This window comes from Dendrobates tinctorius, unplaced genomic scaffold (genome assembly GCF_039654945.1).
Source record: "Dendrobates tinctorius isolate UK_male_01 unplaced genomic scaffold, ASM3965494v1 ptg000206l, whole genome shotgun sequence".
NCBI lineage: Eukaryota > Metazoa > Chordata > Amphibia > Anura > Dendrobatidae > Dendrobates > Dendrobates tinctorius.
This window is the reverse complement of record NW_027361873.1, coordinates 2,286,171-2,300,918: the sequence shown is the minus strand read 5'-3', so window position 1 is coordinate 2,300,918 and position 14,748 is coordinate 2,286,171. Positions and strand designations below refer to the sequence as shown.

Below are 14,748 nucleotides of genomic sequence, written 5' to 3'. Positions count from 1 at the left end.
AACCCTGGAATCTGTGATCGCTGTCTTGGGGATCGAGACAGAAAGAAGCGACTGGGGGAGAAGAAAACTCGATTTTGTATCCGGATGTGATGATTTCCCTGACCCAAGCGTCGTCGATAATGGATAACCATGCGTCTTTGAAAGAGGAAAGTCTGCCTCCCACCCTGGAAAGATTTCCAGGTGGGGGTGACCCGTCACTTAGATGAAAATCTGCCGGATCGGGAGCCTGAGGACCTGGAGGGCTGACCTCTGGATCTCCAGCGGGGAGCTGGCTTATAAGAAGGCTTTCTCCGGTCTCTGGAAGCAGGATGCCGGTACTGCTGGGATGAACCTTCTGCGGGAGAGGAGGGGCGAAAGGACCTAAATGGCCGAGAAGCCTTCCTGTTAAAGAACCTCTTAGGGCGGGACTGGGGAAGGGAAATGCTCTTTCCACCAGTGGCATCCGAGATTCGCATTCCACGACTTCAACCAAAGAAAGCGGCGTATGGCTATTATGTTGCTGTTAGCTCTTGCTACGCACCCAGCCGCGTCCAAGGAGGCAGCCAAAAGGTATTTGCCCGCATGACTAAATTGGCCTGCTAAATCCGCCAGCTCGTCCTGAGGGGCTGCTGCTGAAATGCGTTTGCGCAGAATCTTTGCCCAAGCTGAAATGACCTTCGCCACCCAAGCGGAGGCGAAGATAGGACAGAGGGGAGAGTTGGATGCCTCAAAAATTGACTTAGCCAACAACTCTATTTGCCTATCTGTTGGATCTTTAAGAGAAGCTCCGTCCGGAAGGGAAAGAACCGTCTTAGAGGAAATCCGAGAAACTGGTGGATCTACGTCGGGAGCTTTGGTTCATTTCGTGACTAGATCTGCATCGAAGGGATATAGTACATCTGAGTACTTGCGGCCTGAAAAACGTTTCTCAGGATGTTACCAGTGATTGGCTAAGGAAGTGTCGAACTCTTTGTGATTAGGAAAGGTTCGAGATGGAGGCCTCACTTTCTCAAAGGAAACAGGGCATTCCTGAGGGGGTGCCTTATCCTCCTTTATCTTGAGAGTTTGGAATATAGCTGATATGAGACCATCTACCATATCCCGAGTTCTAGCTATGTTGTCCGCTTCTGAGTCAGATGCAGATTGGGAATCATCGTCTGACCTAGGATCGTCTGTTGAGGATGGAGACAAAGAGCGTAGCCTGGGAGAAGCGGAGGGACCCTGCGAACTGGAAGAAGAGCCAGACAGGACCCGCTTCCTAGAGCCCCTACCCGGCTTGTCCGTCTGAGGGTCGCGGTCAGGTGCTGGCGACTCACCGTGAGAGGAGGTCGGCGCACAGGTGGCTGCAGATAGCTGGGGTAACCGCTCTAAGACCTGGACCAGAGATTGAGACACTTTCGTGAGATCAGAGACCGACTGAGACCGCCACGACCCACTCAGGGGGTGGGGTGCTCTCAACCCGGGGCTCGGAGTGCTCCTGAGGGGCAGACATGGAGGAAGGGCTGCAGGGCGGACAGAAGGGAGACGACTGACCTGATACTCACTTCTTTTTACGCCGCGCGCAGGCGTAGTGAATAACAGTGGGTCCTAGAGCAGAGAGCCCCTGCAGGATTGGGCATATGTCAAAGGGGTAGAAACCCTGCCTGATGTGGAACTGCGGATGGGAGCTAATTCTAGCGTCAGCTGAAGAGCGCCGAGCCTACCGAGGTTCAGGTGCAGAAAAACCAGCGTTGTGTCTCCCAGAAAGAAAACTTGTGAAGAGAGAGGCAGGAAGAGACCCTAGCGATGGGCGGGGCTTAATCGCCAAGCCCTGATTGGGAGAGGACCGAGGAGGGCGCGGTAAATGTCCCACTGACAGGGCTGAAGTGAAAGCAGCCCTGTGATATGCTGTAAGTGTGCACGAAGAAAGCGCGCGCAGGGAGAGGGGAGAAGCTTCCTTAACTTTTTTTTTTTTTTTTGAAAACGAAAGTGAAAGTGCTCCCTCTGCCCTCATGAGCGACAGCGCGCCCGGAGCAAAGAAACCACAGGGACAGGACCCACAGAGACAGGGAGGCCACAGGGATAGGAAAGTCACAGGGACATTGCAGCCACCGGGTAGGATGCTGCCTGTGGCGGCCACCGCTGAACACCCCGATGAAAAGCGCGTCTAACAGCGCTTGGAGAAGGAAAATTGGCGGGAAATTCAAAAAGGTACTGATCCTGATAGCGTGGTTATTTTAATACAGCGCAGTACTGGCTGTAACACTGCAGGGCTAGGGGCCATATTTGAGAGCGGGGCTGGAGGGGACATCTGGATCCGCTTACCTGACGTCCTTGAGGATGACGACCGCAGGGGCCCACGATAGCCAGCAGGCCGCTGGGAGAAACGATCCTCAGTACCCGCACTATGTCCGTATGGTGCAGAAGACGGCCATGGTAGGGGAAACGTCACCGCTGGCGACCGCCGTCTTCCTCTCAGCCCTGTCCCGGGAGAGGGGTGAGGAGGGTACTCGGCTAGGACCGGCCACCGTTATAAGCCCATAGCACCCGAGGGTGATAGGGGAAGGTCCTGCCTGCGGTCCTGAGAGTTGCGATGTGGGTGACACCACACTGCTCGCTCAGCCGCATTAATAGGAAAAGCAGGATGAACTCACATCCCGTTTCCTGATGCTGTATCTGATAAAGAAAGGGGAAATCATTAAAAAACACAACTAAAACCTGAAAAGAAAAGGATTAAATGCGGATCTGGGGAGATCCCGGTCCGCCTCCTACAGACACTAAGCACAAACTGAGGTGCTTGGTGCCTGTTGGTGGGTGTATACTGCCGGGGAGGAGCTAATTTTCTTGTTTTGCATAGTGTCAGCCTCCTAGCAGCAGCAGCATACACCCATGGTATTCTGTGTCCCCCAATAAGGCGATAAAGAAATATGTTTGCGTGCCGGCATGTCGTGTCTGTTAGAAGCAACATATGCAGGGATTGCGTAAAACAGACAAAAGATTTGAATAAAAATCCCTGTAGTGCTCTTGTGGAGGGACAAACGATGACAAATGTCTGTACAAGAGAAGAAAAACCCTCAAAAGAGAATGGGATCTCTTGCGCGGGGGGGGGGGGGGGGTTTGGGCGCTGCGTTGAGGAAACTATTTTGTATTGGGAATAGATGATTCAGTGACCCAAGCATCTCCGACTGTGGAGAGCCACCCACACTGTAAGACTTCCCTGGTGGTAATGACCAGTGATGTGGAAGATAGTCTGTTTTATTTGTTCCTGGAAGATCTGATCTGAGTACTGCGTGGGCACAAGGATAAAGCTGGCTTGAAGGAGGGTCTCCTCTTTTCTTGAGGGTTGGATGACTTATCCTGACAGAGTGACCCTTCACCAGAGGAAAACTGGCGAAAGAAGCAAAAGGGAACAGACTTCCCTTTTGACAGAGGGCACTTGGTTCAAGGCTGAGGAAGTAGGGCGCTTTTCCCACTGATAACCTCCAATATGATCTGGCCCAAATTTGCTCTAGGGAGGAGAGCCTTGGAAGAGAAGGCTGATGAGCACTCTTTTGGAAGCAATATCAACATGCCATGCTTTAAGCCATAGTAACACTGTGGATGGCAACCACATTACTGGAGGCTTGAGAGGCACAGCCAGTGGCATCCAGCGATGCTAAATGAAGATATTTTTCTGCCTGAGCAATTTGATTGGCTAGATCCACCAGATGAAGCCCCGGCAAGAATCTTAAACTCCATAAGGTTAGTGAAAAATCTGGAGCCAACGCTCCACTTACACTCAGCTCAAACTCCACCGCCCACTGCCCTACAGAGGAAAAGGGGGAGCACCTTGAGCTCCCTGAAGTGACGTATGGCTCCTCTTCTGAGGAGATTGTGGATGGCATCCTGGGTTTGTGGACAGTCTTCGTCCCCAATGCAGCCTTGCTCTGAGGGACGAGCGGGCATGAAAAGGAAGGCAAGGACACTTGAATGCTCTTAAAGCGTTAGGGTCCTACTGTGCAGACCTGACAAGGGACAGTGGGACAGATTACTAAAAACAACAAAGCCCTAAAAAGCTAGAAATGGGTCTGACAACAGACCAGTGTCTGCCTCCTACAGACACTAAGCTAAAAGTGATTAGTTTTGTGCCAGTTGGTGGGTATAACCTGCTGAGGAGCCTACTTTTTTTTGCCTTGTTTCAGCCTCCTAGTGGCTGCACCATACAACCATAGTCTGTATCCACCAATGAAGCAAGAGAAATTTTGACTAAATTGCACAAAAATTTGGTGACTTGATGTTTTTAAAACAGTTTCTTACTTCTTCACCAAAACTCATCTAATTCATGACTAGCTGTGGCACTGCATATGGAAAAAATCTCACTCCAGTCACTGAATGGAGATAGGAATATAGTATGGCACACACCACTTGTCAAACGCTTCTGATTCATAATGAGGTGTGTACTTGATGTCTTGATGAAAAGGGGCCCTCAATATTCACAGAAAACTGTAATTCAGTGATGTGGGCAGTTGTACACAGGGCTTAATCTGAGCTCCGCAGCAGGGAAAACTGATTCTATTACAACTGCTGCACCCAGTAAACTATGTGATACATAGCTTGAATTAGGATCTCTGTCTCTATATCATGTTGCTGTCAGATTACATAGCAGCAAACTTCTGACAGATTCCCTTTAACAAAAGACTTGTATATCCATTTTTACATAGGCTTATGGCCACTTACCCAGCACTGATGGAGCTGGTCAGTTCAGACACTGGCACAACTTTTGCCTTCACAGTGAGTATGTTGAGATTCATAAGGAAGTAGAAAGTAAGATTGAAGGAGCTGTGATCTGTAAATTAGAGGAGGATAACAATCATACATTTTTTACCAGCTAAGGCCAGGATCACAGAGTTAGGAATTCAGTATACCGGTTCCGTATTAAGAACAGAAAAACAGGATTTTTGGGTTGCTTACCGTAAAATCTGTTTCTCGGAGCCTTCATTGGGGGACACAGAAACCATGGGTGTAGGCTGCTGGCACTAGGAGGCTGACACTATGTACAGAAAAAGGTTAGCTCCTCCTCCGCAGTATACACCCCACCGACCGGCACTAATTACCTCAGTTAGTGAGAAAGCAGTAAGAGAAGTAACAAAATAGAGTAACAGAACAGACAACTCAACTGTAACCAACAACCAACAGAAGAACAGGAGTTGCAGAAACATGGGAGGGTGCTGTGTCCCCCAATGAAGGCTCTGAGAAACAGATTTTACGGTAAGCAACCCAAAAATCCTGTTTTCTCTATCGCTTCATTGGGGGGACACAGAAACCATGGGACATCCCAAAGCAGTCCCTGGGGAGGGAGAAGCAAACTTCCATTAGGTCCGAGAACTCACCACCGCCGCCTGCAAGATCCTTCTGCCTAGGCTGGCGTCCGCTGAAGCATAGGTGTGAAATTTGGCAAATGTGTGGATCGAAGACCAGGTTGCAGCTTTGCAAAGCTGCAGCATGGAGGCTCTGTGGCGCACCACCCAGAAGGCACCCACTGCCCGGGTAGAGTGAGCTCTAATTCCAGGAGGGGGCACTCGATGCTTGACCCGGTAGGCTTCCAAAATTGCTGATCTGAACCAGCGAGCAATAGTAGCCTTGGAGGCTGGCTGACCTTTCTGCGCACCATCTGGAATGACGAAAAGTGAGTCTGTCTTCCGCAAGGGAGCCGTCCTAGCCAGGAAGACCTTCATCGCCCTGACCAGGTCTAGCTTGTTCAAGGAGCGCTCCAGAGGGTGGATTGGACCCGGACAAAAGGACGGGAGAACAATGTTCTCATTTAGGTGGAAAGTGGACACCACCTTAGGGAGGAAAGAAGGCGGGGGCCGCAGGACCACCTTATCCTGGTGGAGCACCAAAAAAAGGGGGGCGACAAGAAAGACCCGCCAATTCCGACACGCGCCGGATGGAGGTGATGGCCACCAGAAAGGCTACTTTCCAGGGGAGAAGAGATAGGGAGACTTCTCTGAGAGGTTCAAAGGGTGACCCTTGAAGAGCCTCCAGGACCAGATTGAGATCCCATGGATCCACGGGAGCGTGGCAAGGAGGTGCTGCATGAGCCACTCTTTGAATAAAGGTCTTGACCTGCGGATGGGAGGCCAACGTCTTCTGGAAAAGAATGGAAAGCGCCGAAACTTGACCCTTCAATCAAAGAGCTGAGGGCAAGGCCCGCATCTAGGCCTGCCTGGAGGAAAGCCAGGATAGAAGGGAGAGAAAAGGACATGGGCGGAACGTGAAATAGGCCTTCCATGTACGATAGTAAATTCTGGAAGACGATGGCTTTCTAGCCCGGATCATGGTGTGAATCACTCGATCCGAAAAACCTGACCGTTTCAGAACCGCGGTTTCAACAGCCACGCCGTGAAATTAAACGGCAGAGAATTGGGGTGGAAGATTGGATCCCGAGACAGCAGATCTGCTCTGTCTGGGAGCTTCCAGGGGGCGTCCGCGAGAAGGTTGACGATGTCCGCGAACCAAAACCTTCTGGGCCAATCCAGAGCGATGAGGATGACTGGTACCCCTTCCGCCTTGACTTTTTTTCAACAGCTTGGGAAGAAGAGGAAGGGGAGGGAACAGATATGGAAGCTTGAACTGAAACCAGGGAATGGTCAGAGCATCGGTGCCCACTGTGTGAGGATCTCGGGCCCTGGATACGAATTGTGGGACCTTCCTGTTCAGGCGAGACGCCAGCAGATCTACATCTGGAGTCCCCCAACGACGGCAAATCTGATGAAAGACGTTCGGATGTAAGGACCACTCTCCCGCCACGAGACCCTCGCGGCTGAGAAAATCGGAGGCACAATTGTCCACGCCGGGAATGTGCACCACGGATATCTCTGGGACTGATACTTCTGCCCAGTGGAGAATCTTGGACACTTCCGCAAGAGCCGAAGAACTCCGTGTCCCCCCTTGGTGGTTGACATATGCCACCGCTGTGGCATTGTCTGTCTGAATTCGTATTGGCAGACCCCTGAGAAGCCTTTCCCAGTGAATGAGGGACAGATAAATCGCCTGTATCTCGAGAACGTTGATCGGCAGAATTGTCTCGAGTCGACCACCGACCCTGAACAGTCTGATTGCGAAACACTGCCTCCCAGCCGGGAAGGCTGGCGTCCGTTGTCACAACCTGCCAGTGAATCGGAAGGAATGACCGGCCTAGGGCAATGAAAGGTGACGTCAGCCACCAATTGAGTGACTGTTTGACCCGAGACGAGAGGCGGATTGGACGATCCAGGGAAAGGACAGACCTGTTCCGCCGAGACTGGATGGCCTGTTGAAGTGGACTCGAGTGAAATAGAGCAAAGGGAATTGCTTTGGCCGTCGCCACCATCTTTCCCAAGACCTTCATGGCTGACCGGAAAGATGGAAGCTGGGAGCTCTGCAGCGATCGTATATCCCACCGTAAAGATATCATCTTCTCTTCGGGAAGAAACACCCTCAATCGACGGGTGTCGAACAATAAGCCTAGAAACAACAGACGTTGAGTCGGAACAAGACAGGACTTCCTTTTGTTTACGAGCCACCAGAAACTGGAAAGGGTGTCGAGAACGATGGCAAGACTTTGGTGAGCCTGGGGAAAGGACGGAGCCTTGATTAGAATGTCGTCGAGGTACGAGACCTCTGATCCTCAACAGGGCCATCACCGCCGCCATGATCTTTGTAAACTGGTAGTGTTCCTGCTGAATAGCGAAACGCAGGAATTTCTGATGCCCGGGAAAGATGGGGACATGCAAATAGGCATCTTGAATGTCTATTGAGCACATGAATTCCTGCGCCTCCATGGAAGCCATTACTGAACGAAGGGACTCCATCCTGAAATGCCGCAGGTGGACCCTTTTGTTCAGTAATTTGAGATCCAGAATGGGCCGACCCGCACCGCCTTTTTTCAGCACTACAAACAGGTTTGAGTAAAACCCTGTGAATCGTTCTGTTTCGGGAATGGGCACAATCACCCCGGAACTGAGAAGAGAGGCCACGGATGCAAAGAAACTCGGAACTAAGGCGGGATCTTTTGGAGCTCGGGACTCGAAGAAATGATCCCGGGGCCGAGAAACAAACTCTATCTTGTATCCTGAGGATACAACTTCCTTGACCCAAGCATCTTCCACCGAGGCAAGCCAGACGTCCCTGAAGAAAAGGAGTCGGACGCCCAGTTGGGAGGGTACCTCGGAACTGTTGATAGTCATGCCGATGTGGACCGTCCAGTTCTGGACCTGGAGGATCTGCCCTGAAGGAGCGAGATCGCCAGGAGGGAGTAGGCCTAAAGGAGACCTTCTTCCTATCCTGGTGCGCTTGCGGCCTTTGTTGGTTGGAAAAAGGTTCTGCCGACGTGACGCGGCGGAAAGACTGAAAGGGCCGAAACTGACGTCTTGGAGGGGGTCTACGAGGCTTGGACTGAGGGAGAAGAGAGATTGTACCCCCAGTAGCGTCTTTAATAATCTGGTCCAATTGGGATCCGAAGAGACGCGCTCCTGAAAAGGCAGATTGGTAAGGGACTTTTTTTGAAGACAAATCCGCCTGCCAAGCCTTAAGCCAAATTGTGCGCCGGATTGCAACGACGTTGCTGGACGCTTGAGCTGCGCAAGACACGGCATCTAAGGAGGCAGAGACCAAATATTCCCCTGCATGGGAGATCTGATTGGCTAGCTCGGCAAGTCGTTCCAGCTGGGTTCCCTCAACCCTGTAGAAGTAGGTCCGCTCCTCATCCAAACCGACAGGCTCTGGTAGGCGAGTGGGTGGGAGACGGGGGACGAGGAACATCTGGATAGCTGACACGCATCCGTGCTAGGCTCTTGGTCCTGCTGTGGAGAGCTATGAGGATATGGGGTGGCAGTACACGCCGTACTCAGTCTCTTTGTGGGACTACAGATGTGACTATACACTCTGTATCCCTCCGGAAACCTGAAAAGAAAACGACGCACACTGAGGTAGATATGGGTCTAATGAAAGACCCGTGTCCACCTACTACTGAAACTAAGCTAAACTGAGGAAATTAGTACCGGTCGGTGGGGTGTATACTGCAGAGGAGGAGCTAACCTTTTTCTGTACATAGTGTCAGCAGCATACACCCATGGTTTCTGTGTCCCCCAATGAAGCGATAGAGAAAATGGAATTCATGCCAGGGATGGATTTGTTACATGATAGATACAAAGGACTACAATCATAGCTGAGTTTGTCATGTTTCCATTATGTCTCCTTTTACTGGAAAAGTAGTTCAGTCTACCATTTATTTCTCTAAAAATGATTAAACCTCCAATGTGATATTCTAGATCCTTTAATATCCTACAGTCTTCCAAGGGCCAAAACTAACTTACCTTTGCATTTAACTATAAGAGAAACACAGAGTGGATGTCTCTTCAACATCTCCTTTCTTTTATCATCTAGCTGCACACCAAGTGTGGGGCGCCGACGTTTCTGTAACATTTAAAAAAAAAAAAAAAAAATACATAACAATAATTATATTTCTATAGCGCCGACATATTCCGCAGCACTTTACATTTCAGAGGGGACTTGTACAGACGATAGACATTACAGCATAACAATAACCACATAGATTGTAACAAATACCAAGAGGAATGAGGGCCCTGCTCGCAAGCTTACAATCTATGAGGAAAAAAGGTAGACCCGAAAGGTGGGTGGTAACAGTTGCCTTCATTGTTCGGACGAGCCATAATGTTAAGTGTGTAACAGTACAGACACAGAGAGCTAATAGATGCATAAAGCATGTGGGAACATGATGCGGGGAACCTGGTTATTGGAAAACTTTTGACTGTGCCACACAGGGATAGTTAGGTTAACGTGTTGAGGCGGTAGGCCAGTCTGAATAAATGCATTTTTAGGGCACGCTTAAAATTGTAGGGATTGGGGACTAATTGTATTGACCAGGGAATAATAATAATAAATTTAATTTCTATAGCGCTGACATATTCCGCAGCACTTTACGTTTCAGAGGGGACTTGTACAGACAATATACATTACAGCATAGCAATAATCACATAGATCATAAGAGATACCAATAGGAATGAGGGCCCTGCTCGCAAGCTTACAATCTATGAGGAAAAAAAGGGGAGACACGAAAGGTGGGTGGTAACAGTTGCCCTGATTGTATGGACCAGCCATAATGTTAAGTGTGTAACAGTACGGATGCAGAGGGCTAATGGATGCATAAAGCATGTGGGAACATGAAGCGGGGAACCTGGTTATGGTAAAAAACTTTTGGCTGTGCCACATAGGGATAGATTAGGTTAATGTGTTGAGGCGGTAGGCCAGTCTGAATAAATGCGTTTTCAGGGCACGCTTAAAATTGTGGGGATTGGGGACTAATCGTATTGACCTGGGAAGTGCATTCCAAAGAATTGGCGCAGCACGTGCATAGTCTTGAAGACGGGAGTGGGAGGTTCTGATTATTGAGGATGCTAACCTCAGGTTATCACCAGAACAGAGGGCACGGGTAGGATGGTATACTGAAACAAGGGAGGAGATGTAGGGTGGTGCTGAGCAATGAAGAGCTTTGTGGGTGAGGGTAATAAGTTTGTACTGGATTCTGGAGTGGATGGGTAGCCAGTGTAATGACTGGCACAAGGTAGAGGCATCGGTGTAACGATTGGCGAGGAATATAATTCTGGCAGCTGCATTCACGACAGATTGGAGGGGGGAGAGTTTGGTAAGAGGGAGACCAATTAGAAGAGAGTTACAGTAGTCCAGACAAGAATGAATAAGAGAAACAGTAAGAGTTTTTGCGGAGTCGAAAGAAAGAAAAGCTCGAATTCTAGAAATGTTTTTGAGATGCAGATAACAAGAGCGAGCCAGTGATTGGATGTGGGGGGGCGAATGAAAACTTGGAGTCAAGTATGACCCCAAAACAGTGGGCATGTTGCTGGGGAGTAACAGTGGAACCACACACAGAAACGGCAATGTCGGGCATATGTGCATTAGTGGAGGGAGGAAACACAAGGAGTTCAGTCTTTGACAGGTTCAGTTTCAGATATAGTAAGGACATGATGTTAGATACAGCATTTAGACAATCGCTGGCGTTTTCTAAAAAGGCAGGCGTGATGTCAGGAAAAGAAGCATATAATTGGGTGTCATCAGCATAGAGATGGTAATGGAAACCAAATCTACTGATTGTTTGATCAATAGGGGCAGTGTACAAAGAGAAGAGGAGGGGGCCTAGAACCGATCCTTGAGGAACCCCAACAGTAAGTGGAAGATGAAGAGCCAGAAAAAGATACAGTAAAGGAGCGGTCAGAGAGATAGGAGGAAAACCAGGAGAGAACGGTGTCCTTGATGCCGATGGAGCAGAGCATAGTGAGGAGCTGGTGATCCACAGTGTCGAATGCTGCAGAGAGATCCAAGAGAATTAGCATGGAGTAATGACAATTTGATGTAGCTGTTAGTAGATCATTAGAGACTTTAGTGAGAGCAGTTTCAGTAGACTGTAAAGAGCGGAAACCGGATTGGAGAGGGTCGAGAAGAGAGTGATCTGAGAGACAGCGGATAAGACGGGAGTCGACCAGGCGTTCCAGGAGTTTAGAGATGAAGGGAAGATTAGAGACAGGTCTATAGCACAGTTTTGGTCGAGGGAAGGTTTTTTAAGTAATGGCTGTATGACGCATACTTAAATGAGGAAGGAAAGATACCGGAAGAGAGAGAGGGGTTAAAATGTGTTTGCAGGGTGTTCCATAGTTGTCGCAGTCTGTCGTGTTTTTCTATATATAGGAGGTGAAATATTATAAGAACAGTCACAGTTTTTGGCTTAATGTCATATATTATATATATATATATATATATATATATATATAATGTAACTGTCTGTACCTTTTCCTTGTTGTTAAAATTGTTAATAATAAAAAAAAAATAATAAAAAAAAAAATAAAAAGAATAGTCACACTTAAATTCCTTCACATCAATGTCAGTTTTGGCAATCCGGACCAGGAAAAATGTTTCAATTCTGATGTGTTACTAAATAAAGAATGAGTCTACATAGCCCAAAAGAAAACCCTCTCTAGGCTGGCTATCCTCCAAGTAGTGTTCATTTAACAGTGAGACCAGAGTCCATCAGCTTGGCTTGATACTGTAGATTTGCTCCACTCAAGTGAATGGGGCTGAGCTGTAATAACACATACAACCGGTATCTGTGGAACAGATGAACATAGCTAAGCACTTTACGTCAAGATTTCTGTCCATCCACAGATAATGAATGCAGCAGTATTGTGCATGAGTGACCATGGCTCAGTTATATACAGGGATAGAACTTTGTTTTCATAGTCAGTGGGTTTTAAAGGAGTTCACCATTGGCTAGGTCATTTCAGAACAGTATGGGTTTAATATCCAGGCAACCCCACTAACAAGCTGTTTGCAGCTCAGGTAGCAGAATGTATGTATAGTGCAGGAACACCATGGCTCCCAGCAGTGACCAATGACTGCACGCAGGTCCTGTAGTTCACTTCTTATTCAAGTGTATAGGAGTTAAGCTTAAGTACCCGAAAAAAACACTACACAATGTATGGAGCTGTGCTCTTCTGGAGCTGTAAACTGTATCCTGCTAGTACTACTGGAAACAGCTGATTGGTGGGGGCACGCCGCCAGGGAATATGTAGTGCCCTCATATCTAAATAGGGGTCAACCATTCAAAAATGGAACAGTTATAAAATACAGTCTTATCAACCAGCAAGCATGGCAAATTCTGATGTGCAAGATTAGTCCAGGCGAACCCTTGCTACATTTATTATCAACTTTCACACTTGGCTCTCTAGTAGCAACATCAGCACAGTCCAGACCAGTTGTATAGGCAGTTCAGACATTGGGAAACCAGGACGCAGTAGCCACATTAGCCTGAGATCGCCAAGCTCCTGAGAAGGAAACCGGTTCAGTCAGGCAAGGCTCTTTCCTGTTCATGTAGTATATCTCAGAACGTTATTATTTTAAGTTGCTGCAAAGTACTTTTTTCAGCTTCCTAAAATGGATATGGACTTAAGTTTATACATAGTATAATTATTGCCAAAAAGACAAAAGTGGACTTTAAACCAGTCAATATGCAGATCATAAGAAAATTGGTGCCAATTATGACTATGCAAAAAACGAATTAAAAATTACGTGCCAAAATGCGTGTAGGGGGACGCAGGACACATCTATATCTTGATAATGAATGCTATTATGTCTAGCTTCACTTGTTTATCATGCAGACGTACTTTATTACTGAATTAGCTGCCACGAGAAGTGGTGAGCTCTCCTTCAATGGGAGTCTTCAAACAGAGGCTGGACAGATATCTGACTGGGATGATTTAGCAAATCCTGCTTTGAGCAGGGGGTTGGACCAGATGGCCCAGGAGGTCCCTTCCAACTCTACGATTTTATGATTCTATGATCTTATAAATTATATTTATTTAGCAAGACTCTATACCAACAGCCTCTCATATATTCCATACTGCACTTTGCACCTTATTATTGAAATAGGCGGCTGCATAGGTTGGAAAAGGCATTACAAGCATACATTCACCTTGCCTCCAGTTAGATTCAGGGCTGTGGAGTCGGAGACCATTTTGGTGGAGTCGGTGTCATGGTAATTGAGGAGCCTTAGTCTGAGTCGAAGGTTTGGCTTGCCGACTCCATAGCCCTGGTACGAGGGAGTCCGAGTCATGGAGTCGGTGTCATGGACACTGAGGAGTCGGAGTCAGAGGTTTGGCTTACAGACTCCACAGCCCTAGTTAGATTGGCAAAATATATATTACGGTACTTAACAGTACGCATACCCTTAACTATATATAATTTAGTGCATTTAATACCACTGTGTGTTTACGAATATGTACCAGTGTTCTATTTGTGCCCTGCCCTTTTGGTTCAGTCTTTTTTCAACCCTTGAATATTATTGATTATTCTAAATAAAATGTATACAAATTTGAATTACCTTTTTGCTTGATCGTAATTTTCACCAATTTTCTTACATGATCAGCATATTTACATGCACATGGCCTACAGTCCTATATTTTTGTGATATCTAGCAATTTATTCAATATCTGCTGAATTAAAACTAGTCAATCAGAATCCTCTTTTATTACTTGTGTATACACAATATATACATAGGAATTACTTCCACTTCTTCAGTGAGTCAGTTGTAAGGCATACCTTGTAGTGCCTGAACGAAATATAACCTGTATGTATGTATGATCAGGAGTTATCAAAAATGTTTGAGTTGCTTAAAAAACAAAAAACACACACACACACACACACACACACACACACACACACACCACTATTTCTCACCGTTGTCTGCTCCTCCTCGGCATCAGAATCACTTTCATCATCTAAGAGAAAACCGAGCAGAATTAAAACCTATACTAATGTTTAAGAAGTTTGCTATACATTCGGCGCATAGTTTTTGACATGTAACTGACATTTTGTGCTGAAAATATAAAATGATCAGAAATGTAAAAACGTTGTCATTTAGCTTCTCCGTAACTTTTCTGTAAAAATTTTAAGATACATTTAAAGTGGACCTGTCAATAGGTCAAAAGCAGCCAGTTTTTACAGTTTATTTCTGTTGCTCCCCTGATTTTTTTTTGTTTTATATCTGACACATGGTTCTAGTGATTGGAGACTTTTTGGTTAGTAGTAATTTTTATGATCTTTAAAAAGGGAGCGTGATTCCAGATTCCCTGTGGGCATGCATTTTCTCTGCAATATGACACTGTGAGTCCCTATGACAATGATAGTGAACCTTTTAGAAACCAAGTGCCTAAACTGCAACCCAAAATCCACTCATTTACTACA

The 14,748-nt window shown here is 47.2% G+C and overlaps 1 protein-coding gene across 7 annotated transcripts in view; it reads right to left on the bottom strand.

The window, feature by feature from the left end:
- Window positions 1-14,748, bottom strand: part of THOC5 (THO complex subunit 5) — a 95,338-nt gene that overhangs the window by 39,649 nt on the left and 40,941 nt on the right. For all 7 annotated transcript variants that reach the window (XM_073554081.1, XM_073554083.1, XM_073554080.1 and 4 more), the window contains 3 exons: window positions 14,242-14,282; window positions 9,294-9,393; window positions 4,675-4,783 (listed from right to left, as the gene is read on the bottom strand). In XM_073554081.1, the coding sequence (XP_073410182.1) occupies window positions 4,675-4,783; window positions 9,294-9,393; window positions 14,242-14,282 (250 nt within the window). The remainder of the gene's footprint in view (window positions 1-4,674; window positions 4,784-9,293; window positions 9,394-14,241; window positions 14,283-14,748) is intronic.